Source organism: Rhinoderma darwinii, chromosome 13 (genome assembly GCF_050947455.1).
Source record: "Rhinoderma darwinii isolate aRhiDar2 chromosome 13, aRhiDar2.hap1, whole genome shotgun sequence".
Classification (NCBI taxonomy): Eukaryota; Metazoa; Chordata; class Amphibia; order Anura; family Rhinodermatidae; genus Rhinoderma; species Rhinoderma darwinii.
In genome coordinates this window covers 58,945,591-58,973,447 of record NC_134699.1, presented here as the reverse complement: position 1 = coordinate 58,973,447, position 27,857 = coordinate 58,945,591, and the positions used below count along the sequence as shown (strand labels likewise).

At 44.4% G+C, this 27,857-nt stretch overlaps 1 protein-coding gene across 6 annotated transcripts in view; it reads right to left on the bottom strand.

The window, feature by feature from the left end:
* SDK2 (sidekick cell adhesion molecule 2) overlaps positions 1 to 27,857 on the bottom strand; it is a 503,279-nt gene that overhangs the window by 130,881 nt on the left and 344,541 nt on the right. For all 6 annotated transcript variants that reach the window (XM_075845537.1, XM_075845538.1, XM_075845539.1 and 3 more), the window contains exon 3: positions 1,095 to 1,201. In XM_075845537.1, the coding sequence (XP_075701652.1) occupies positions 1,095 to 1,201 (107 nt within the window). The remainder of the gene's footprint in view (positions 1 to 1,094; positions 1,202 to 27,857) is intronic.

Sequence of the window (27,857 nt, the reverse complement as noted above, 5' to 3'; positions counted from 1 at the left end):
TGATCAGGTGCCTGTGCGTCGAAGACATGGGGATGAGATGGCACCAGGATGCACTATGGGAAGAAGACAAGCTGGCGGTGGCAGTGCGATTCTCTGGGCAATACTCTTCTGGGAAACCTTGTGTCCCGGCATTCATGTGGATGTTACTTTGACATGTACCCCCTATCTGAACAGTGTTGCAGACAAAGTACAAATCTTTATGGTAACGATATTCCTTAATGGCAGTGCCCTCTTTCAGCAGGATAATGCCCCTGCCACACTGCAAAAATAGTTAAGGAATAGTTTGGGGAACATGACCAAATTTTAAGTTGACTTGGCCTTCAAATTCCCCAGATCCCATCTCATTGAGCATCTGTAGATGTGCTAGAAAAATAAGTCCGATCCATTAAGACCCCACCTCACAACTTACGGAACTTAACAGATTTGTGTCACGGTACCATTGAACTCAAAAGGGTATTAAAGTCAGACTTGGTGCCAGCTACCCAATAAGCAACCTCTGAAGTCCGCAGGGCAGGCCTAAAACAACCCTTACTCTAGGGGAGCCCTACCTACAGCAGAACTGCCACCCTGATAAAAGAACGATCCAACTATCAGGAAGCTCCTAGTGACCCTGAGCGATCCCTGTTAGAAGATACAGAATGTCAGAAAGACCACTGGGCAGCCGCTGACTGGCAGTACAAGTAGTACAGTACCTGAAAAGTAAATGGTAAACCAGAAAGCACGTAACAAATCTTGCAGGATAATATTCACTTTACACTAAACCAAGGCCTAATAGCTCATTGATACGGGTCTTGGTACTCTAGCAGGCTGATTTCTATTTTTTTCCTTTTAACTTGCTGGTCTACTTGACTATTTTCCCAGTTTGTTTGCGGTGGTTGACTATATGGAGTCTGTGCATTTACTCACTCATGGTTCCGCCAGGCGTAGGCGCCGCAGGGCTATATTTAGGATCTGCAAATTATATTGCGGAGACCTTGCTGGTAGAGAATTACTGTACCACAGCGTCTGTTCCTTACTTTCCATTAAGTGACCTTTGTGACCTGTACAAAATCTCATAAAAGTGATATATATATATATAAATGAGGCAAACTTACAGGCCACCTGCACCTCCGTCTGTCTCTGTAGCAACGCGCCCATCCGATTCCTAACAATGCAGCGGTAGTGCCCGGCATGAGTCCTGTCCAGCGAGGTGATCATGTATCTGCCAGAAATAAGAAGTCAAACGTGAACTGGTTGTAACTTAGTATTTTTATTTTTTTCGTAAAATCTGTTAAGTCAGAACTATCCTATAAAGCAGGGGTCTCAAACTCGGCCGGGTAAGTGGGCCACATATAGAAAAAATGGGAAGTTGACGGGCCGCATTACTTTCAAATTTGATACAATACAAAACTATTGTTAATCAATTAGTTATTTGAACTACTATAACACTATATTACTATAATACTACATTACTAGAACAATACTACATTACTAGAATAATAGCGCTAGGTTTAAACTTAACGGAAAATTGCAAGATTTCTCCATGTGCTTATATCAACAATCCAGCTTTCCAGCTTAATGGTCACTAAATGCAGTCCGGCGGCTCAGATGGCAGCGTTTGGCAGACACACGTCAAGATTGGGCAGCCCCTTTTTAGATAGTGCCCTCTGTAGATACTGCCACAGTGCCCGCTGTAGATACTGCCACATTGCCCTCTGTAGATTCTACCACGGTGATCTCTGTAGATAATACCACACACCCCTAGATAATGCCAGTGTCCTTTGTAGATACTGCCACACACCCACAGTGCCCTCTGTAGATACTGCCACAGAGCCCTCTGTAGATACTGCCACAGTGCCCGCTGTAGATACTGCCACAGTGCCCGCTGTAGATACTGCCACAGTGCCCGCTGTATATTCTACCATGGTGATCTCTGTAGATGCTGCCACGGTGGCCTCTGTAGATGCTGCCACGGTGGCCTCTGTAGATGCTGCCACGGTGGCCTCTGTAGATGCTGCCACGGTGGCCTCTGTAGATGCTGCCACAGTGGCCTCTGTAGATGCTGCCACAGTGGTCTCTGTAGATGCTGCCCCAGTGGCCTCTGTAGATGCTGCCACAGTGGCCTCTGTAGATGCTGCCACAGTGGCCTCTGTAGATGCTGCCACAGTGGCCTCTGTAGATGCTGCCACAGTGCCCTCTGTAGATGCTGCCACAGTGGCCTCTGTAGATGCTGCCACAGTGGCCTCTGTAGATGCTGCCACAGTGGCCTCTGTAGATGCTGCCACAGTGGCCTCTGTAGATGCTGCCACAGTGGCCTCTGTAGATGCTGCCACAGTGGCCTCTGTAGATGCTGCCACAGTGGCCTCTGTAGATGCTGCCACAGTGCCCTTTGTAGATGCTGCCACAGTGCCCTCTGTAGATGCTGCCACAGTGCCCTGCTGCCACAGTGCCCTCTGTAGATGCTGCCACAGTGCCCTCTGTAGATGCTGCCACAAACACCCATTGTAGATCGTGCCACAGACACCCCCAGTAGATAGCTCCATTGGGGATCCCTCTAGGAGTGAAATCCCAAGCCGTTGCCAACGCTTTGACCAGGGATTCCTCTGCTGTAGGACCTGGGATCCCAGAGAGTGGCACTAGTATAGGCTCTGCTCCGGAACTCTGGGGAAGCCCCTGATATCAGTGTCCATATATGGAGTCCCGGAGCAGAGCCACTTCTAGCACTTTGCCTGGGATTCCAGCTCTGTTCCTGACATCACTGTTCATATATGAAAAGAGATGTCAGGGGCAACCCCAGAGATGCTACTGGGACTCCAGCTGTGCTCCTGACAAAACTGTCCAGCTCCTGGGAAGCCCTAGACATCGCTGTCCATATGTGGACAGCGATGTCAGGGAATTCCACAGAGTCCCGGAGCAGAGCCTATACTAGCGCCTCTGTATCTCGCGGGCCGCAGATGACAGCCTCAGGGGCTGCATGCGGCTTGCGTGCTTGAGACCCCTGCTATAAAGCGAGATTCCAGATTTATGGTAGTAAAACTGATTTATTATACAATGTCACTTTCTGTAACTTTCTAACATACTTTGGGGCAGATTTACTATTGCACCTTCATTTTGGCACAAATCATTTTAGACAAATTCATCGATGAAACGCACCAAAAAAAAACAGATGTTTGCGACTTGTCTAACAAGGGGGCGTCTCTTAGTAGGCAAGGGACGTGGTTTGGTTGAAAAGAGGACGGGCAAGATGCACAGAAAAGTTGACTAAAATAACCCAACCAAAACTTGTATAAAGTTAGACAGAAGTGTCTAAAGGTGCGCCAAACTTATTCAGCATGAGCCAGTATGATAAATTTGGCACATCTAGTCGGAATTTAAGACCGTATCACAAAATCTTCCCCTTTGTGTTTAATTTCCTCACCATTTTCAATATCTCTACTTGCTTTTAGTGAATAGAAACTATTTGGTTTACAGCCGGGGGCAGAAAACCTGTCTTTATCATGTCCTGCTCACAAATCTGCAGTGCTCATTACGAGAGAGATGTGGGTGAGTTTGACATGATCTGGATAGGTCTCCACACTCTGCTTGCGGTCAGTGAATGTGGACATTCCTGTTGACATACGCTGAGGAATTTGAAGCACAAAACCAGTTTATCAGAGAGTTGAAATCGGCTACTATATATTTTGAGTCTTTTGCTCAAATTCCACATTATATTGGAGTTCCGTGACGGATTATCTGACATTCTGGGTTATTCACATTTAAGCAATTTCCCTATAGTCTTACTACTATTAATAGACAGAGGCACTGCAGCATCCAATAGTTTCTATGGGACTGTGTAACGTCCTACGTCCTGTAAGGGACCCATGTATTTATTTTTATCATTGAGGTCAATAGTTGAGAATCACCACTGACATTAATGTCCATTGGGGAAATTAAAAATCCATAAATCACTACTTTAGCTGCATTATCTATTGGAGTCTGAGGTAGTCTGAAATCCTATGCTTTACACTGCAGCTCTGCTTGTTCAGATTAGTTGATCCTGCGTCCCGGCAAGGATAGAATGATTTTAATCTAGGTGGCAACTAAACCACCAGTGAGAAACAGAAGACTATTGATGATTCGCCCGCCCCCTCCCTCCGACCATACTTCCTGGGGGGCATACATTTAACAAGAGTGACTCCAGCCACACACAGCTCTCTGCTGAACAGCGGATCTTATATGATCTTATCATTTTTATTGACCTAATACCAGCCCATAAAATAGTAAACACCATCCAGTCTCTTAGGCCTCGTTCACATCTGAATTTGGTATTTCCATTGCTCTGCTCCGTCATGACAGACACCATCGACGCCCAACGGATCCCGCCGACTTTAATGGGTTCTGTCAGGTTTCCGCCATGGTGTCAGTCATTTTATCGGACAAAATAGCGCATCATGCTGCGCTAGTTTGTCTGACATTTTTTACCCGATCTGTGAAACTCCTAAGGAAGTCTCCCCTGAAGATGTGAACGAAGCCTTACCCTGCCACGTCACCCATCACATTGATGGTCGGCAGATAACGACGCCTGACAACCAGGTAAAATCTATTCTTAACCACAAGCCGACTCCGAGGCCACATAACTCTTTGGCTCTTTAAAGAAAACCAGAACAGCCGGGTTATATAACTGCAGGGGGTTTTGTCAACCTAACACGTGATTTTTTTGTTTACTCTGTGTAACATAAATCACCCTGAAAATTCATAATTAGAGCAAATAATATCCATTCACTGAGCAGAAAATGTTTATCACCTGCTCCAGGCTTATCGTAGGCTTACTGTGGAATCTGAAGAGACAAAGATTGGCCTAGTCGTCTATTTCTGCAAAACGCGGACAAGGTGACGGGAAACAAGCAGAATTCTATCTACTTCATAAATCCCAGTAACAACATTCTTCACAACAGAAGACATTTCTAATACAAATATTCCCCCCCCAAAAAGACTATTCCATAGAAGACCCTTCATGACTTTGGCGCGTCTCACTAATGGAGGCAGTTGGACCATGAGAGAAATCCAAAAGCCGAGTCAAGAAACGGTTCTCCAACAACTGGGCCACAAAAGAATTTCAAGGTCCACAGATTGAGGAACCCTCATGACAAGGTGTCATCCAAAGTTGAAAGCCCTTAGGAAACATAGGTTAATGCCCGAGTTACACCTGAGACAATGCACGAGATACACCTGAGGTCAATGCTGTAACTACTTTCAGGTTCCTTCTTAATAGAAGATGCCGATAACCCCCTGAAGATCCAGAAGCTTTTTGTTGCCAGTGAGAACCACATCACTACATCTCCAACGGACTGCGCAGGATAGGAGTAATCTGTTGATTTCAGTCATCTTTTTGTTTGGCCCTTCAGACCTTAGACCGCTGCAGTTTACTTGCCAATGAGGCATGCTAGGTTATGGGCTTGTTTGTGGTTGGTATCTAAGTTCTGAACCACCCTATACCCAACAGTCATTAGCTAGAACACTTTTTTTGCCCATTGTCTAGTATAGGGCCTGAGGGGTTGGTGCATAACACAGGGATTCGAAGAACACCAAAGAGAGAATCTGTGTCATGCTTCGCCCCGTCAGCACCGGTACTAGGCATAACACAGGGTGTCCGTTTTGGCAGGAGTGTTCCTTTTAAAATTGATAGTCTAACCTTAAAATAGGCTATTAATATTCGATTGGTGGAGGCTGCAACGCTCTTCATTGTTTACATGGTTTTCCTTTTTGTTCGCAAGGTACTGCACGGCCTCTTCAAACAGCTGGATAACCCCTTTAAGACAGCCATAGAAGATTATTATTAACTTTCAAAATAATGATACAATAGTTACTGAGAAATGTTACGTCTGTGGTAGTGAGGATAACCAGTTATAACTGATAGACATCTGCCCCATCAGTCACGAGACTTATCATCCGTACTTCAATAACGGTGAACTTCTCAGTGAAGTACATGTCGGGCAAAGACACACAACACATCCCATGATACTAATGATATGGTTTATATCGTGGGAAACATTTAGTCGCTAGAATTAAAAAGTGACCTTTCGGGCCAAAGTAAAAAAAGTCACTATACATGGGAAAGGTGTAGTAAAACTACTGGTGCCCTCCTTTTGAAGGATTCTGCCACCACCTGTCCGTTCTGATGCCTCTTTTTCATGTATGTAAAATAGCGACTACAGTCTTAGACTATCCTATGCACAACATGCTTTGGTAGTCTGAGACGGGCCCCAATGACCTTAGATGGACCGGCATGGTCTTCCTCCTTTCTGCTATGGGCTGGGTCTTCTGATGCACTCCTCTTTGCTGCTGTGCAGTCTCGTTATGCAACTAGTCTGCTAAAGCCATAACACCTGCAATGGGACCTGCATGAGAAGACACAGACTGGTCCATCCGAGGGCAGGGTAGTCTCAGACTACTAAAGCACACTGGGCATAGAGTAGTTGGAGAGCGTGGCAGCCATTTAACATACATGGAGAGGGGTCACCAGAAAAGACGAATGGTGGTAGCATTTTTCAAAAAGAGGGCACCAGGTATGTTGAATTTTTACTTTGGACCGGAGGGTCGCTTTAAGCCTTGTTCCAATTCGACTTCTGCATCCGAACTTTCGACTCTGCTTGGAGAGGAGGTGGGGGGTCCCCAAAGGACCAAAAAAGTGGGTGAACCAACTGCACCATGAGTGACGGGTGCCTAGAGGACGACCATTGAGCACTACAAATATAATAGTATTGTGGATTTTGTCGGGACATGCCAACTTTTAGACACACGTTTATAAACAGATGGGCCAGCAAACTTCGATTTAATGTCCTTAAGAGCTATGGCGTTCTGCAAAATAAAGCATGGAAATGTTCTAAAATGATCATTTTAACGTTTCCCCCACAATGCTCTGCTTCTTGAGCAACATAACAATGTCGGTTTCTGGCATTGGCCCTAATTGTATTGGGTGCCATCTGTTTTTTTTTTTTTTCTTGAATGTGGTGGGGGGGGGGGGGGGTCTTATTCTGGCAGGATTGAGCGGTTCCAGAGCCCGGCTGCCCGCACAGGATTCTCACTTGTCATTTTTCACAGCTGCGTTTCACAGGAGGCCGCTGGAGCGCAGTCGACTGGTGCACAACGTGTCAGTAGTCCCTACATCCCGAGACGGGAGGATGCAGCCGTTCTAATCTGCTTCTCTTTGGGATGGAAGACGTAATTTCCTTTCAGAAGATGAGCATCATTTATGGGGAGCCTGAGGGCGGCTCCAGGGGACTGGGCCAGATCTGCTTTAAGAAGTCACTCACAAGAGGGGGGTCCATGTTCCAGTAATATTGTCACCGTGTTTTTGCAATAATTGCCAACTTTTATTTTCCACACAAAGACGACTGCGTACACGCCACATTATGTTGCGGCAGAGAACCGGATAAACAAAACACTGATGTATCAAAAAGAACAATTAAAAATAATGAGGGGAAAATACTAATTACTGCGCTATAAATCTCTAGGACTATTTAGGAGCCTTGATCATTAGTTAAGGCTTATAAGTTAAACAATTTCTTATCACAACGAGACAGTTTCGTCTCTGCAGGAAATCGGCTCCATATAATGAGTTTCTCTCCTGTACAGAACTCCTCGCTGGCATCCCGTGCCATCGCTGCGTGGTCTCACGTTCTTATAAACCTACATTTCATGTTTCCTTTATGCCCCCGTGACATACAGCCCTGACCTCACTAACCTGATCACAGGAATTACTGCTGTCCACAAGATCAATACATTATTCCCTTGAAATGCTCTGTGCTGCTGTGGACCCAGCACCTTACCACGCCTGTGATCTCACCCTTGTCTTCATTCTCCTTCTCACTTCATGTCCCTGCCTCTGTCACATGCAGTCCTGTCTTCACCAACCTCATCACATGAGTGGTCATGTCCCTGCCTCATTGAAGATCAGAACACTCATCTTCTGAAATACTTTGTGCTGCTCAGTGACCCTGGTTTTTTTTGTCAGTGATCTCACCTTATTCTTTTATTTTGTGACCCTGCCCCTGTCACATGCAGCCTTGTCTTCTCTAATATAGTCATATGAGGGTACAGGTTACAGCCCCCCACAAGATCAACACATTCTAATGAAACACTCTGCTGCTGGTGACCCCACTTTTTAGGTTCTCTTTAGGCCTCGTTCACATCTGCGTTTGGTATTTCCAGTACTCTGCTCCGTCATAGGAGCAGAGCAATGAAAATACAGGAGCACGGGATATGTTGAGCGACTGACACCATTGGCGCCCGACTGATCCCTTTGACCGCCATGGTGTCTGTCGTTTTAAAGGACAAAATAGCGAAGGAGATTTGTGACCAGATCTGTGACTGAGGCCACTAACGAAACCTTCAACGCAGATGTGAACGAGGCCTAAAGGGGGTATTATACTGGGCGATTATCGGGCAGACAGTTCATATAACGCTCGTTGGCGATAATTGCCCTGTGTAAACAGGTCAGCGATCAGCAGATGAACGAGCAAACACTCGATCATCTGCTGATCATATGATGATAATGTATGGGGACGAGCGATCGGAGTGACGATAGGATTTCTCGTTGATCGATGGGTATAGATATAAAGTTGAAAACTGTGACATATTTGTAAAGCTAGGCCATCCATGTTTGATCATGGGGGTCTGATCAGCTGAATGAAGGGGACGGGGCGCAGCCACCACCATTTGTACGCTGCTGCTCCTCCCCCAACCTGCTGTTTTCCAGGATAGAAGGTGACCATGCTAAGGCTAAGTTCACATCTCGTTTTTATTGTAAGTCTGACGTGCACAGTTAGTCATGAAAAAACAGTGTCAGAACGTGTACCACAGCGTGTACATTGACTTCTATGGTCAGGACGGACGCCCTAATGGTGTAGTGTGTGCATACGTTTTGTTTGCTTACATTCTATCCTTTTTTTTTCCATGTCCTGAAAAGCTTAGTCAACTACGCTTTTCAGTACTTTTCCAAAACATATACATTTTTATTTGCATTGAAGTCCATGGACGACATATGCAATCTTAAACCCTACATTGGCATACCTATAACATATAAGTTTTTGTCACCATATATGGGAAATCTTGACTTCACAAAGTTTCATTTAGCTCAAGAACAAAAAATATATACGTTTTTTAGAAATAAGAATAGACACAAACTTATAAAAACGTATACAACGTATACTACAAAAAAGCTTAAACGTATGTTACAAATGCATGTATACGTTATTGTAACTTTTTAAAAATGTATACGTCATCGCATACCACAAATGTGTGCACAAAACCAGATGTGAACTTAGCCTAAGGCCTCATGCACATGAACCTGTTTTGGCGTCTGCAATTCATCCGCAAAAATGCGGATCCATTCATTTCTATGGGCCCATGCACATGACCGTGGTTTATACTGACCGTACAGGGCCGCAATTGCAGACCGTTAAATTTAGGACGTCATTTTACGGTCTGCAATTTGCGGTCCGGTCCCATTGAAATAAATGCACATCTTCTGTGTGCACAGTCCGTGATTGCGGACGGCCCTGGATGACACTCCGCGACCGTCCGTGCCGTAATCATGGATCATGCACAAGTCTACAGCCATGTACATGAGGCCTTCATCTTCACACAAGCATGTAGATCCAAGGTGGTCACCGCTGGGCCTGTTTTTAGGCAGAAGTTCTAACTCACTGAAGCACTGTCTAGTATCCGACTCCATAATAAATAATTACCAGGGTATGAATGAATGTAGGTTATCCTCGATCTACCCAGATGACATTTGATTTTGGTTGGAGATCGCCTTTAAATTGTAACGGAGAGGATCAAACATGAAAGAAATCTTAATTGGCATCAAGACAGCAGGCAGGACCTGGACGATACTGATCGTTTTGCAGGCACATAACACACAGTGCATTGTTAGGACCCTCCTACTGCGTTTTTGATGTGGCGAGGATGTCCCGGTCAATTATTAGCAAGAGACTTGATCTCGCCAAACCTGCGCAGTCCTTCTTATCTGCCTGTCAGGGATACGGAGCCCACAATGTGCCTGTGTTATTGGCCTGGGGAGATAACTGGGATTACAGGCTGGAACTATAAGCTTATTAAACCTCACTAATAAACAGGAGAGGCTGAAACCCAAAAGGGAGAGCAGTGCCGAGGATAAACTCAGATTACTTGCTGAACTTGCAGTATCCGCACGCTGACCTATTTTGCTCAATTCTTTAGTTATGGATAAAAAGTTTTCTGGTAACTTGGCTGCCAGCTTCTCCCCGGAGGCTTTAAATAGTTAATTTGCTAGTTGAATAATATTAACTTTAGCTCAATAGCCCATTTTTTCACTGCAAAGTTTAGGATTACAGCTACTATAAAGAATATAAAAGGGAATTGCTTAAAAAGTAACTCCCAACATGTTATTACGGATCTGTTTTGTGGATCTGTAATATAGCACCATCAGAAATCTATGGGTCCATACTATAAATCACCGATCGTCTACAGAGGCACACTGCATGGCGTATTACGGAGGTACTATACTGTGCTGCACACAATATGGCGGCACATGGAGTACAGAACAGACATTCTCTTTTTCTAAAGAGGTTCTCCGCTTTGAATAATCCCTACTTGTTAGACAATAAGCTGATCATACAGCGTCACTCTGCTGGGATCCCGGCGATCAGCTGGGATCTGTGGGGAAACCTGGCACTGTGTTCATTTTACCTGAAGCGCTACCACAGGGGAAACTAAGCATTACACAACGTCCAGTCAGATCAATGGGTTGTCTGTGTAATACAGGACAGGAGCTCCAGAGAGACAGACGGTCTATGTAACCGAGAGATGAGGACCTTCCCCCTCTATTAACTCAATTCCCTAATGGGGTGTATGAAAAATTGAACAACTCCTTTATTTAGAAGAAATTACATTTAGTCTAATTTTTTTATTTATAACTTTCTTTCCTGTTTTCCAAAAGTGACAACCAATAATTTGTACCATAACCGCTTCTATTGGTGGTTGCCATCCAGCTTTCTGTATAATGGCGGACATACTTTTCCAGAACCAGATAGAACAAGAAAACGGTTGGATAAAATATAGAGCATGGCAGGAGAAGGCGACTCAAGGACTTATTGATTTAAGAACTGCTCTTTAAAGACACATTCACACAGCAGACACAATGAATAAGCTTTATTTGCTGTAACTGGAATCCCCCTTTAAAACATCTTCTGCTTTATATCGTAACCTCTGTATACACCACTTTTAACTGTGACAGGCCATGGACTTGAGGGGACAGGAGTCGGCACACTGACGTGTCTCCAGAGGTAATGTCAGACTTTGGTGCAAATCTCTGCTACATCTTCAAAGATGAGAAAAGTTCCCGCTCTCTGCTCCATCTGCGCCTTTCTCTAGAGAAAAACTTTCAAAGTTCTGCAAGTTTTTTTTTTCTAATAGTCATTGTTTATCAGCTGCAGATATCATAGAAAAGTGCTTTATATTCATGAGGACATCTCACGGACATGGATAATCCATGAGACATCCTCTCATCTGTTAATCCCCTATGCTGCTTAAAGGGGTTTTCCGGGAAAATATAGTTTTGGGCGCCTTTAACATGTAAGTCAGCACTACTTCCATATAGATCAATGCTCCGGCGGCCAAATGAGTTATTCCGCCCCGATCAACCGTCTCTACCTCAGTCATGTGATTAGCTTAACCACACTTTTTCATTGGTGGTCAGTGGTAACGACCACCTGTCCTCCACGGATCAGTGATGGACATGCCCCCAGTGGTCGGCGCCTCATGTCATGTGACCAAAATCTCCCTGCTTGCGGCGACTCCTTTTAGTTCGGGCAGTATCATGCAAAGGGTAGTGGGAGGAGTTTAGTTGTCACGTTGACTAGGAGAGGAAGGGTTTCGGGCTGGGTGTGGGTTTCATGGCTGCCAATTTCGGTCTACTCCGATAGAAAGACTAAAACAGTGGTACGGGGCAGAATGGTGCATCTGTCCGCCGGAGCGTCCATCTATATGTAAGTAGTGCTGACTTACATATTAAAAGGTGCCCAAAACGTTATCTGCCCGGAAAACCCCTTTAATCACCAAGGAAATCCATCAATGGACATCTCGATCATTACAGCGAATAGTTCAGTTTCAGAGTTCCTCTTTACGTGGATGTCACTTGCCTCATTTGATGGTGATGGTGCAGATAGATGGCCATGGAGCAGAAATATAGCATTTCTTGTGTAATGAAACCCATAACTTAGGAAAAGGCAGATGTCTCACTGAACACGAATGGTGGAGGAAACATCATATGTGGCCACCATCATACCAAAAAGCCAAACCACTTATTCATCTAGGGGGTTGTTGATCACACACCTCTCTATTGATAGTTCCCACCATTCCATAGGATCATTATCTACGACAGTGGATGACCACTATTATATGATGAAAGCAATAATCTTCTCATTGTACCAAGATGACCTACTACTACCTTCCAAGAACTGTTGTCAACTACTTATATTCTTCTAAGGCCAAAACCCCTTTAGCTAAAGCTTAAAGTGTGCTCATACCGTCCTCAAGTTTTCATTCATAATTATACAAACAAGGGAACTTTTTGGCAATTTGACCGACCATTCAGAAGCTCAACAGCCACCACCAGGTCAATGATTAGGCTCCTGGCTGGGCGACAATCCAAAAAAACAAGAATAGCGGATAATCGTGTAGTCTAAACGAAGTAATAGCCATTAGTTGAGTTTAGTTACGTGACCCATCATCATGTTCTGAAACCTGTATCGGAGGACGCTCAAATCTTTCGGTAGGTTCAGTTATAGGGACATGAAAACTTGGAAATAAACTCCATAATTCCACTGCCCACAAATCTAAGTGTCTTCCAGATCTGTACAGTCATAAAGAGACCTTGATGCTTTGGTACTCGTTGATGTCACATCAAAGTCTGATTGATCATTTTTGGATATTGTGACCTGACTGAAAATGTTGTAATTGGCAAACATATAGCACCGCTGTCACTTCTACAGAAAGCTTTACTGAAGAATAACTCTCATTTACAAACAGCAGAAGTAGACATTTTGCGGGATGAAGATAACACATAAGTGAAGGAGATCAGACAGAAGACCTGCCAAGGAAGGAGACGGTTGAAAATGGTTCCAAATGTCAGGACCATGGGAAGGACATTTAAATGGGTTGTCTTACGAAGACAACAAACACCCATTTAATCGGGGGAAATTGCCATTAGCTACACCCTGTGATCTAATATTATGGAATATTACATGTTGGCCATTCAAATGATGACACCTATTTTGGTGGGACTGTCCGACTATCTAATGTTTATAGGGATGTGAAGGGGAAAGAAGGATAGGGCATGTTAAATTTTAACATCCCCGATCCATTGTTCCTGCGGGAGATAATCAGCTGCTGGAGGAGTATGGCAGCGGCTTATTCCCCCTCTCCCATTGAAAACATATAAATGGCCAATCGTGCATGTGTACGGGGGAGTAGGGTGGAACATTCGACCACTATCTAATGTGTATGGCCATCTTTACCCTACAGATTGTGGTGGTCATGGCTGGTAATGAATATTCATGAAAGGTTCTGCCCTGGTCTAGCCCGGTTAGTTGGACTGATTTATCCTGTCAGCTGACATTCTCTGCTAAATCTGATTGGCCAGAGCCCTCACTGCAACTCCAGCCTTTAGACTCATTTAGATACAAGTCGACCCTTCAGACTCAAAGTGAAAGTTGTCAAAAAGTGACACAAAAAAAATCACAATTCCAGTGGGCCACACAGGCTGAAATCCAGCATTCATTTGTACCCTCTGCTAATCCCATACACAGCAGATATCATTCACGCTGCACAACGAATCACTGCAAACTGCAGAAAACTTTGCAGCCGATGCCTGACATTTTGATGCCCCTTTGGAGTGCCGGCCCTCTGACTTCTGACCTTGCGGTACATTTATAGGCTAGACATGGTCGCTGCTTTCCATTAATACCTGGTTCCTATAAGTAACATCTACTTGCTCGCAGTGCATCTGAATTCACCCGTCAGTCTCCTGGATACAAGGTATAAGTGATTTTTTTCCCTTCTCTTGATGGTCTATTTCAGTGAAGCTCTTATTAACACTCACACCTCAGTATTCTGGCCTTTGATGAAGAGCCGGAGGGAGCCTGAACCAATCGTATAGAGCGACCATCTTCAAAAAAAAAAATTGATATGGAAGCGGAGGATGAAATTCAATCAACCTCAAGCATAGAGGGCCCGGAGCACATCCATAATATGTGTGAAATTAGAGGCGCACAAACACACGGTGACCTCTATAATGCTCCTTTGTAGGCGGCTTTCTATGGTTTTTAAGACTTTACAGACATTCATTTCTTTGGTAAAATGACAGACGAATATTATTTCTTCTCTACCTTTACATTGTCACTTTGCTACGTTACTCCTTTAGGCTCATTTTCTATACGTGGCAGCATTTACAATACAAATTGTTTACCACATGTCCATAGAGGCCATATCATTGGTTGTAGCATTGATTGACTTTCAATACATCGAAGGTCAAAGATGGACGTCCGAGTCGCTGCACTACTACACCTATGTGACATATACCCATTATCTGTGCTATTTTTCCTGTTAAAACAAACCAAACCAACATGGAAAACTGACTCACTCATTATAAGCCAATTATAATAACAATACACGTAAAAGATGTAGCGGAGACGTATTTGTCATTTGAGTCGTGACAGGATTTTCCAAATTTATGTAAATAACATTTAATTATTATATAATAAAGTTCTAAAACTTTCTAATATACTTTGGGGGAGGGGGTTACTCTTCTATGACCGTTTCCTGGTGTAGAGAAGTCGCAAACGGCACAAGTCGCGTCTTTTGTGTCATTTACGCTGCTCATGTAACATTTCTAAAAGGTGGGTGGAGCTTAGAGGAATGGGCGTGGTCACCCACAGCCCAAAACTTTTCTTTAATTTACGCCATCGCTTAGCTCCTTTCACTCTGTGGCGCACAGACAGCCCAAGATGCGACAAATATATTAAGAGTTCTGCGGGCTTGAAGCCAAGACTGGCGTGTGGATACCGGTCTTCTTAAATCAGCCCCATTGTGTTTCAATGTCACACCAATATCAAGCTCTCTGCTTGCTGTCAGTGAATGGTAACCTTAATTACATCCCGAGCCAAATTACAATTAAGAGTTTGATACATTTGTATCCAGTGTAGACAAACCTGAAATGGGGAAGAGCGGATACGTAATATATATTAGAGGGTTTTAGAAAACTACGTTCTTAAATTATTAACTTTATTTACATAAAACTTGAAAAACCCCTTAAGATCACGCAGTAGGTTACCCTACAGTAGTGGAGACCTTTACTGAGAGAGGTTCTTCAATGTTGGCCATTTTTTGGGGGCTGTGCTCCTTTACGGTACAGATATCATCAAAGACTCCAGATTAGCTGCATTGTCTAATGGGGGTCTGAGGTAGTCTGAAATTTGTCTCCTGCCTCAGGCTCTCCAGACTGTTTTTTAATTTACAATGTATGCCTAAAGTAAAAAATATGCAGAATATTTTTCCCATACATTGTAGTTTTCTCAGTGTATTTTTTTGGGCCAATGCAAATACATTCACGCTTGAACGCACCCTAACATAGGCTATTCCAGCCTGGCTTTTGTGAATGTCTGAGATGCAACGTTACTGCTGTGCGAGTCATGATTTGTGACCAGCAGATCAGCCCTACCAAGCCGATTCACTTACCGGATCGCCATCCGCCTGCCGTTAGGATAGTTTGGTGGATAGTTCTGTCATGTTTGTGATTTGCTTTCAGCAGATCTAATATAATCATTGGAGAATTGATTCACCCATTTCATTTTATGGGCTGGAAAATTAGCAGTCAAGATGTAATATCCTGCAATCCAATATTGCAGTCCTACGTGAGGCTGCTATGTACCCCAGCCCATGGCCTTATTCACATGGTGCAGTTTTTGAAGCTATATCCAGGAGTGGATCGTAAAGAGAGGAAAAGTATATAGGACAAATTCTACTTCTCCTCGTCTTTTTTTAAAATCCACTCCTGGTTGTGGTTTCACCCCCTCCCCCCCCCCCCCCCCCGAAAAAACAAAACTGGACCAACTATGCAATGTGTGAATACGCACGACCCTAACAATACAGCTGTAGCCTGGTGGTTACAGATAGCAATGAGTGAACCGAATTCAGCAGAAATCGAATTCACATATCAGTACATATCGGCAAAATGTTCACAGATGAGAAAAAAAAAAGGGTAGAAGAAAAAAAAATAATACAATTCTTACCATCTCCCCTGGACTAACGTAGCAAAGTGTCCCTGCCAGCCTCCTGAGATGACGTAGTTTTGTCCCACGTGACCACTGCAGCCAATCACAGGCAGCAATGGTCACGTGACAAAACAACGTCCTTTCAGGAGGCCGGCAGGGACACGTCACTACGGAAGGGCGAGTATGGTATCTTTTTATTTTAAGGGTAGACTCTCAAGTCCCCTGATTGCCCTCCCTAATGTTTTCTAGGACTGTATCTAACTTGGATACAGTCCTAGAAGACATCAGAGAGTCAGACAGAGCAATTGGGGGGCACTTGAGATTCACAACAAATTTATTCTTACCGAATTTAATTTCTGGAAATTTCCTCATCTTTAGTTACAGACCAATTCCCAAGGCATTGCCAGCAAGACAACACAAACCAATGGTTGGTTATCCTAATGTAATGGCCCCACTGCAAACTGCTAATGCCAATGCAGTATTAGGCTGGGTTCACATGAGCATGTTATGTCCGTAATGTACGGAACGTATTTCGGCCACAAGTCCCGGACCGAACACACTGCACGGAGCGTATTTCGGCCAGAAGTCTCGGACTGAACACACTGCAGGGAGCCGGGCTCCTAGCATCATAGTTATGTACGACGCTAGGAGTCCCTGCCTCTCCGTGGAACTACTGTACTGAAAACATGATTACAGTACGTGCCAGTTGTCCGGCAGCGAAGCAGGGACTCCTAGCGTCGTACATCACTATGATGCTAGGAGCCCGGCTCCCTGCAGTGTGTTCAGTCCGAGACTTCTGGCCGAAATACGCTCCGTCCATTACGGACGTAATATGCTTGTGTGAACCCAGCCTTAGTGAGGCTAGGGCTGCATGTGCCAATGTCTTGACACTGTAAATATCACCTATAAAACCATAATAATAAATGTAGCCCTAGTGTGAGCTTTTTAAATAGAAGAGAATGGGGAAAAAAAGAATTTAGGTCAAAAAAAGTACATTTGGGAGCGGAATTTTTGGAAGTCATATGTCAGACCCCTGGTATCTGCAGATATCACTGAACATTATGTGTCAGATACAGATTTTCTCAGTATTATGGGTTACTTAAGGACTAACTACACAAACAAACATTGGAATAATGCATCTCTCTTAGCTTGTCCTTGCCCCCTTGTTGTCCAGGTAGCATGTAAACAAAATGCTTCTGATGGTGGTAAAGTCATACAAAACAACTTGTACACAATCGCCCACATTATGCAGTATACGCCAGGTTTTGGGGTAAATTGGGAGGGAAAAAGAAAAAGTTGCAAATTGCATTGTGCTACAAATATGCTGCAACGTTTTGAAAAATTGAACACCAAAAAAAAAAAAATCACAAATGAGGGGGAAAAAAAAGCTGAATCTCTACACCACACTGATCTCGGCGTAGGAAAAAATGACGTAACCATAAGCAATGCAAAAGTGTTTACAGACCCTGTAGAGTGGTACACCGTTGGTGGTTTACACCCTGGACATTGTGGGCACTGCAGAATCTCGAATGATCGACAAACCTTAAAAATCGACAGCAGGGAATACACTTAAGGCAGGAAGACGGCAAGTTGAAGCACCCGGGCAGATGGACCCAATGCCCTCTAGTTGTGTGGCCCTAAAGACCCCACGTCCTGCTCCATGGATATGATGGCCCCCATGGTGAATAATGACATCACTATTACTCACCCAGGGGCCATAAGACTTGTCCGTCTCCCCACGGAGGGGAGTTGTTCTAATGCAGAGTGGCCTGGGTAACATCAACTGTAGATACAACACTGTCTTCAGAGGCAGGTGATCACCATTGTCAGAATGGGGCTTCTTGGGTCGACCAGAGGAAATTATTCTGAGCACCCACTCTCAAATTGTGTTGTCTACTGATGGGATCTTTGGGGTCCTGTTGTCGGAGCCTGGGCCCACTGAAGGATCCTCTGGTACTATGTTGGGCCAGTCTGACCCTGGGGTTCACTATCAATTTTGAATTCTCTCTATGGCAAATCCGGAGACCACAGTACTCAGGATGGGGTTGTGTGGTTTAACTATCTTGGAGGTCGTACAGTAAAACAACTGGTATTCTTCCATCAACATAGTATTTACACTATTCTATATTGTCGGAATCTACTTTATGATCTCCATTCTATAGTACGTAGACTTCCTGTCTCTGACGATGATATCCCACACATTCCTCTATAAGGGTGGTGAGATTATCCCATCTGTACGTTAAAAATATGGCAGATAAAAGTTACTATTGTTAAATTCCTTGAATTATAAGATTAGGAGAACTAGAATTACAAGATTACTGTAACTCTCTACAGTGTCTTTTCGGTAGACTAAGACTATTCTCAATGAAAACAAGTCCTCACACCGCTCCATAGCCAGAAAAATAAAACCGTTATGGGTCTCAGAATATGGCAACACAAGAATTATTTTTTTAAAACAGAATTACTTTTTTTCTAAATAAAAACAAAGGAAAAAAAATTAATATATTTGATATTGCTGGAATTGTATTGACCCACAGAATAAAGTTATCATGTCATTTTTACCGCTCGGTGAATGCTGTAAAAACAAAGCCAAAAAAACAATGGGGAAATTGCATTGGTTCTTTTTTCATTCCACCCCACAAAATAATTTTTAACCCGTTAATGGCTGCCAATATGCCTTTTTTATGGCGATTACTAACGAGCTTTATTCTGATGCATATGCCTTTTTACAGCTCTGCATCAGAATAAATCTGCGCCGCCGGGAGCAGTTAAAGCTTGGAGCAGACCTGCCCGAGCTGGCGTGATCTAAATCCACATCGATCCCACCCGTTTAACCCCTCAGATATGGCGGTCAATATAAACCGCCGAATCTGAGTGATTTTAGAGGGAGGGGGCTTGCTCCCTCACCCCATCGGCACACCCGCGATGCGATCGTGGGGAGCTGAAGGTTTCTATGGCACCCAGGGTCCTAACAAAGGCCCCCAGGTCTGCCTAGTGAATGCCTGTTAGGGCTGATTCAGACGAACGTTGCGTTTTTGCGCGCGCAAAAAACGCGGCGTTTTGCGCGCGCAAAAACCACTTGACAGCTGCGTGTCTCATCCGTGTATGATGCGCGGCTGTGTGATTTTCGCGCAGCCGCCATCATAGAGATGAGTCTAGTCGACGTCAGTCACTGTCCAGGGTGCTGAAAGAGTTAACTGATCGGCAGTGAATGGCGATCACAATATAGAGAAACCTGTTAAAAAAAAAGAAAAAGTTCGTACTTACCGAGAACTTCCCTCACGGCCGTTGCCATGGTGACGCGTCCTTGGTGACGCGCCTCTCGACATCGGGCCCCACCTCACTGGATGACGCCGCCGTCCATGTGACCGCTGCAGCCTGTGCTTGGCCTGTGATTGGCTGGAGCTGTCACTTGGACGAAATTGTCATCCCGGGAGGTCAGACTGGAGGAAGAAGCCGGAAGTTATCGGTAAGTCAGAACTTCTTTTTTTTTTACACGTTCATGTATATTGGGATCGGAAGTCACTGTCCAGGGTGCTGAAACAGTTTAACTCTTTCAGCACCCTGGACAGTGACTATCTCCTGACGTCGCGTACCGGAAATTTTTTTGCCGGGTTCGGCCAAAACGAGTTCGGCCGAACCCGGTGAAGTTCGGTTGTCCGGGTTCGCTCATCTCAAAGACACTCCGTTTGGATGTTTGGAAACAGAAAAGCACGTTGTGCTTTTCTGTTTACATTCATCCTTTTGACAGCAGGTGCGCTGTTTCAGTCGGTTCGCACGGAAGTGCTTCCGTGTGGCCTGCGTGGTTTTCACGCACCCATTTACTTCAATGGGTGCGTGATGCACGAAATACGCGGAAATATTGAGCCTGTCGCGCTTTTTGCGCAGCGGACAAACACTGCGCAAAAAGCACGGACTGTCTGTACTGCCCCATAGACTTGTATTGGTCTGTGCGTGGCGCGTGAAAACCACGCGGCCCGCACGGACCCAATACACGTTCGTGTGAATCCCCCCTTAGGCCATGCCTCTAGTTTAGCACGGACAGGCATAATACACTGCAGTACAGAGGTATTGCCGTGTATTATAAGAGCGATCAAACGATAGCATAGTGAAGTCCACAAAGTGGGACTTAAAAAAAAAGTTGAATAAAGTTTATAATGAATAAATAAATATCCCAAGTAAAAAAAATATTAAATATTAAAAACCCACTTTTTCCCCTTACAAAATGATTTATGAAAAAAAGTTAGTCCGTAACGACCCCAATTATAAAGCTATTACATTATTTAAACGGCTCTATGAACAACGTAAAAAAATAAAATAGTTTTCTGTTTATCCTGCTTGACAAAAAGTGATCAAAAAGTTGCATGCACTCCAAAATGTACCAATAAAAACTACAAGTTGCGCCGCAAAAAAAAAGCCGGGTCGGTGGAAAAATAAAAAAGTTATGGCTCCTCAAATATGGCGACACAAAAGCACATAATTTTGAAAAGTGTTTTTACTGTGTAAAAGTAGTAAAACATAATAAAAGTACATACATTTGGTATTGTTGCAATCGTAACATCCCGCTGAATAAAGTTATTATGTGATTTATACCACACGGTAAACGGCGTGAATTTAGGAAGAAACAAAGAGTTGCGAAATTGCTGGTTTTTTTCTATCCCCCCAAAAAAAAGTTAATCAATAAATTATATGTACCCTAAAATTGGTGCTATTAAAAAGTACAACACTTCCCACAAAAAAACCTTGCAGCTATGTCGATGGAAAAATAAAAATTATAGCTCCTTGAATACGATGATGGAAAAATGTAAAAAATTGCTTGGTCATTAAGGCCTAAAATAGGCTGGTCACTAAGAGGTTAAAAGACTCCTAGTAAATGATATGATACATTAAATGGTGCCATTAAAAACTCGGCCACAAAAATAAAAAAATGATGGAAAAATAAAATTGTCCTGAGGTTTGGAATGCAGGGAGGAAAAAACGAAAAACGGGTAGAGTGGGAAGGCGGTTAAAGGGGTATTACCAGAATGAATAAGTATCGCCTATCCACAGTGAGGAGGATATTAAATGGAGCGGCGGTCGAGCATTAAAAGTCTCTGAGAATGACGGAAATAGCCGAAAACAGCGTTCGGCAGTTTCCATCAGTTTCATAGACCTTGAATGGAGTGGCAGGCGCATGCCCGACCGCCGCTCCATTCAAGCCCCTCCCAATAGTGGGGGGGGGGTGCAGTGAAGAGAAACGGGGGCTTTAGCAACCTGTTCTTGCCATCAGTGGGGGTCCCAGCGATCAGACAATTATCACCTATCCTGTGGCTGTCGATTGTGGGAATACCCCTTTAAGGTTCAATCAAAATTCTGGAACGTATGTCTTCTGGGGTGATGATGAGTTGATGACCACCTTGATTGTCCTCCCTAGGTCTTCTCTAGACATGTTCTTCTATGGACTATCCAGCAGTCCGCTAATCCTATGTTACTTTCGCTTGTACCGTTGAATTTTGGACCATCAGGCAATTCCACATTAAAATTGAGTTATATTTGATGAATTACAAGATCTTGAAGTCTTGACCCTCCGAGGCTGAATTAGAGGGATTCTACTGCATAATGTTCGTAAAACAGCCAAGCCTTAAGGTATTTGTGTTAATTTCTTAGTCTTGAGATAAAGTGTAGGATGAATTCTGCCCTATGGGGAAAACACGTTATGCAAACATAATTGAAAACCGCTTCCTGAGAGTTCTGGAGATCCATAATATGAATCCGTTGTATGAATCCGTATGTATTTCACTATGTTCTGGTACAAGATGTACTCCAGTAAGTCTTGTTGTTCAGAAAATATGTTTAAAGTTCCCTTTTATTGAATAATATTTAACCCATATAAAGCTGTGCATGTATATTCGGTATATCAGTCGTACCATTATTGTTTTTGGTCCACATCAGGATGGTGGGTGGATGTACCGTATATGTCGGCGTATAAGACGACTGGGCGTATAAGACGACCCCCAACTTTTACCCTTAAAATATAGAATTTAAGATATACTCACCATTTCGTGCAGGAGCGCTTCACTATGGCCATCGGCGGCAGGACCCAGGACTCTGTCTCTTTGAACTCGCGCATGCGCAGATAGGCGAGGTACATGATGGGGTTAATTACTATTAATGTGAGGAACATGGAGGGTAAATTCATCGCACCTCGCGCCTCACATTAATAAGTGAATGAAAGCCGTGTTTATTTCATTTTTTTACAGCGTACACATCATAAATGATGCAAAAACATTGTTGTCCGCGCCATTACTGAATGTGTGTATTTTATGTATTGAGACTTATTTTAATGTTTATTGTAAAAAAGGTGAAGGTGTATTTTTTTTAAAATGTAACCATACTTTGTTTTTACTTTATTTTTAAACTTTAATGTACTGACATATATCAGATATGTGCCAGTACATTAGCCTGTGGACGGATAGCACACAGGCTGTTGTTAGGACATACTTGGGTATATCCTAACAACAAGAGATATGGTCAGACAGCCCTGGGGTCCGTCAATAGACCCTGGGCTGTCTGCCCATATATGGTATGGCCCTCGATCGCGTCACAGGAATTCCCTGTGACGCGATCCAGGGGCATCCCCCCTTCTCACTTTCCCCTGAATGCTGCAGTCAGCTGTGATCGCAGCATTCACGGGAATAACGGCGGAGATGAGAGGTTCTCTGATCTCCGGCGTTATAGAGCGGGGCTGCGGCTGTGTAATACAGCCATTGCCCCGCTCCTGACAGGAAGTGCGCGCGCGGTCAGCATGAGGAGATGCGGCCGGCGCTGCACTAATGAGCGGCAGTTCAGGCACTGAAGACAACATGGGGGTGCTTTGTAGCGCGCCCGCCATGTTCTGTCTTCAATGCCGCAGATCATTAGTGCAGCGCCGGCCGCATCACATGATGCTGACCCCGCGCGCATATGTCAGGACTCAGGAGCGGGGCTGTGGCTGAATTACACAGCCGCAGCCCCGCTCTCATAGTCATGTGTACTATACTGAGCTGTGCGGCTGCAACGTGCATCCCTAATATCCGACAATATCCGGCATATAAGACGACCCCACACTTTTGACATTTTTTTAAGGGTGTAGAAAGTCGTCTTGTACGCCGATATATACGGTACATATTATTTCTATCTATGTCCTCAGAGCCACATTTAAAGGGAACCTATGACACATGTAATAGTCAGGTTGATGGGGCCCTTGGGAATAACTACCAGGGTAGCTGGCAAAGCAGTTGCTATGGGGCCCGGCAGCCAAGGGTGAGGTGCAGTTAGCGAAGGTGAAGACCGGAGATCCTTAAAATGGAAAGCCACTTTCAAGCAGCGGTTTTCGCTATGGTGGACTCAAGCCAAATGCATAGACGGGCGGGGGTCTCGAGATCCGGACGATCAATTCTCTGTGATAAGAAAACCCCATTTAGTTTAATTAGGTTGTCTACCCCCTTTTCCATATTCCATATGGAGCAGCAGTTCGAGCATGCGCCCTCTTGCTCCAGTCATTCTCTATGGCACCTCTGGAGATAGCCGAGCGCTGTACTTCTCTTCAGCAGGCCCATAGACAGTGAATGGAGCAGAAGTGCGCATGATCGACCTGCCGCTCCATTCATCCAGGAGAATGGGACCCCTGTTCTCGTGATTGGTGAGGATCCCATTGATCAGACCCCCACCGATCAGCATGTTGTCACCTATCCTGTGGTTAGAGGATAACATTTAGTCTTGGAACTATTCAGTTACAGCTGCAGTCCACATGAAAACATTGAGTTGCATGCAATCTTGTAGACTGCAGTTGTCACTCAAGAGTTAAAATCAGTCAGTAGAGCTACAAAAAGTCTAGGTGTAGCCCTGGCCTTATACATAGCACCCGTTCAGAACAATGGGCCATATGTACAGCTTCATGTCCCCTGCATAGTCACACTAGGTAAAATGAATTCTTCCCCTAGCAATAAAAGCTGAATGGGGATATCACTAATGTGAAGGGGTAGCAGTCCAAATACCGCCGCTCAGATCCTTCTCAAATGCAAATAAATGAACAAAGGTCTGTAATTCCCCCTGCGGCCTTTAGATGGCACTGCTGCCCACCGCGGTCTTCCCCTCACTTTACATCAGGCTGGAGAACTTTGCATTGTTTCGCTGGAAAGCCTTGACTCCCACCTTTCATCAGATACAGAGCAGCACAGCGCTCACAGCGAGATAGCCAAATAAGATCATGACTCCGGCTCTGTGCAGACAAGTCTGATATAATAACAGAGACCTAATGGAGAATGGCAGAAAACCAACGTTATCAGACGCGCGGTAGAGTCGTCTCCGGACAGCAACACCTATGTCATAGACCATTAATCCAGGACTGAATTGAGGAGTAGAGCACGTTACTTGATTGTAGCGTTTTTTTCTTTCATTGTAATGAATGTATAATAAACATGTAGTAAATGTATAAAAAAAATAGTTTTTTTTAAATTCATTGCATCGGTTTCTTTAGTTATATCTGTTTCTGGAAAAGCTGAGTGACAACCAATACAACTGTTCAGCTTCCATGTGGATGGTTAACCTGCTTTCTCACGGTCCTGAATTGGAAATCACCCTAGTATCTACATACCTCACTACTAGATTAACTAGTCACATTTGGCATTCAGGAATCTAGAAAAGCTGGATGACTCCCACTTATTTGATTGATAGTGAGGACTGGACTCCATACTTGTATCTTTGTTGGGAAACTACTCCTTGCGCCTCAACATGACGTGATCTATTTTGATAAAGGCAACGTCCTAATGTGAAGATGGGAATGGAAAAAAGCGGGACGTGGCTGGAGCATGGTCCCCAGATGCACAGAGTATTTAAGCAGAGGAGGGGGCTGATCTTATGCAATGACCTGTTCACTTATGACTGGTCCATCCAAATACCCTGATTGAGGCCCCCCCGAAACACAGCCCCCCCTCGGTAAGTAGCTCAGAGTTAGGCCCCGTGCACACGACCGTGCCCGTAATCACGGTCCGTGATTACGGGCATGGACGGCCGTGGAGAGTCATCTGCATTTGCGGAACATGCTCTCATTATAAAGTATGGGAGCACGGTCCGTAAAATTAAAAAAATAGGACATGTCCTATTTTGTACGCAAGATTTCTATGGCATGGACACCTTCCCGTAAATATACGGGAAGGTGTCCGTAATTACGGGCGAAATCTACGGTCGTGTGCATGGGGCCTTAGATAGTAGGAGATGTAGGGTTCTCCAGGAGAGCAGGTAGGAACAACAGTCCCATGAAGACCACCCCATTTAAAAAAAAAAAAAAGCCGACATGGCGATCAGCTTATTGCCTCCGGTTTCGGAATCTCTACCGCTCTAGTTGACCCGATGTGTGCCTGGCGATCAGAGCTGATCACTAGGGGAAGCCATGGCCTGCCACTGCAGGGCAAACTTAGCATTACATGGCAGGCATTCAAATGTAATGTATGAACGTCAACTAGAGCGAGAGCTGATCTTACAAGCTCTCCCGGTTTGGTGATCTCCTCTATTATGTCCATAACTTGAACGGTTGTGTCCAATATCCCCCTATATACAGGAAATGTGCTGACGCTTGACAGCCATGCTTTTATATACACAATTACCACAGTGGAGAATCGGTTTTGTATATTTTCTCTGTTACTGCAATTTCCGTTTTCATACAAGTTTCGTATTTGTTGTTCTCTCAGGTACAATATCATCTACCGATTGAAATGGAACTGTGCCCCTAGAGGCTTTTTCTGGTAATAACTTTCTCAAAAACATTCTCAGACATTGGATGCTGGGCTGATCGAAATCCCCCCAAGAAAACATTCCGGGGGAAATGAAAAATTCTAAAACCAGAATCCGTAAAAATGATAAAGCCCTGTTATTATGGTGTAATAGCGTGGTCAAAATTTACCCCATGTTAAATATTGTGTACAACATGGTGGCCCCGGAGGTGAGGGGTATGTTAAGGTAAAATGATGATAATATTCCTAATGTCGTGCCCTCACCATAGAAAAAAAAAATGCGGGAGGTTAAAGGGGTTGTCCTACCAGCAGATCCCCTAACAGATTGTAGGTCCCCCTCTATTATCTCCATATACCATAAAGAGAAAACCCTTTAATTGATCCTGGATCCAAGGTGTGATATTCCTGTTTATTTTGCCTACAGTGCCCCCTCAGGGAGAATAAAGCATAACTGTAGTGCCCCCCGTAACTTTGGCCGGCGTCTTCGCTGCCTCCTTGCTGCCCGCGTTGCATTGGGTCCTAGCACACGCTTATCCTGGTTTTCTTTAATGGCCAGCGCGTGCCAAAATAATGTTTTTTCCAGACTCTCTAGGTATAAAGAGACCTCCCCTTCCATCACTCCTTGCCAGAACAATTTATTTCCAAGTATTCCTCAGTGTTACTAGTTTCCGATTTCTGTGTACCGATCTTTGCCTGTCTTTTGACCTTCCGTGCCCAACGCCTGCCCTAACTATCCGGAGACTACTCCGGGGGTAGCAACCTGGGATTTCCCCGCAGCTAAGCCCACATACTCTGTACAGGGGTTAAAGTAAAAACAGGGGTTCCCTTAGGGCACATTCAGACGTGGCGGAATTGCTGTGGAATTCTGCTGCGGACAGTCCACAGTGGACATCCTTTGCAGACAGTTTGTCCATTGGTTTCCACACCTTTTAAGTTATCTTCGTGCAGACGTTGCGGAAAACTCCTCTGCGGACCATAGGCTGCGGTGCGGAATTTTCCCTCCGCAGCATGCACTGTCTGTTGTGGAGAAGAAGCGGAATTTCACTGCGTATTTCAGCCTTTGCAATGCAAAAACTGAAATCTGTGGCAAGTCCGCTGTGTTTTCTGCAACGTCGGAATTACCTGTCAAATATGCAAATGTTTGTGCAGATTCGTTGTGTAATTGCCCCAAATCTGAACCACCATTTGCAGTGGAAAAATTCCGCCACGTAGTAGCCCAAAATCAAATCCCTTTGTGACAAGGTGGGTTCACACTGCGACCTGCTGGCCCAGCTACAGCCCAATCTTAGGGCTGTGTGACAACTACAATCTACTATGGACATGGATGTAATTTTGAGGCAGTTCTAGTACTTGGAGCAGTAGATGTCTGATTATCAAATATTCTGGATTATCAGAATTTCTGGCTTAATTATAATAATGATATTATCAATGAGGCACTGTAGTGAAGAGGTTAATACACCACAGGTGCAGCGTACTAAGCAGCGGAGGAATCTGCACGAGACTCATCTATGAGAACGACGTGTAAAAATCTATAAAGCTCTTTATTGAAACTGAAAGATTTGCGAGCAGTGAAGCAGGGCGCCCCGAGGGCAGACGGTTGTGTGAGCCTTGTAACGGGATGAAAACTAAGTGACACATCCTGTGTTCAGATACTCGTCTTCAGAAAAACGCTGCCTTAGTACAGCGATCACAACCTCAATCCTCATCTGACTATCTCGTGAAGGCCTACGAAAAAACATTACATTAAAGCACCTCTGGTCTGGGATAAAGTTACAGGGAAGACGGGGACGGAACGATACAGAGGATAATGGGGACTGTGTAGGATGATGGCAGATTG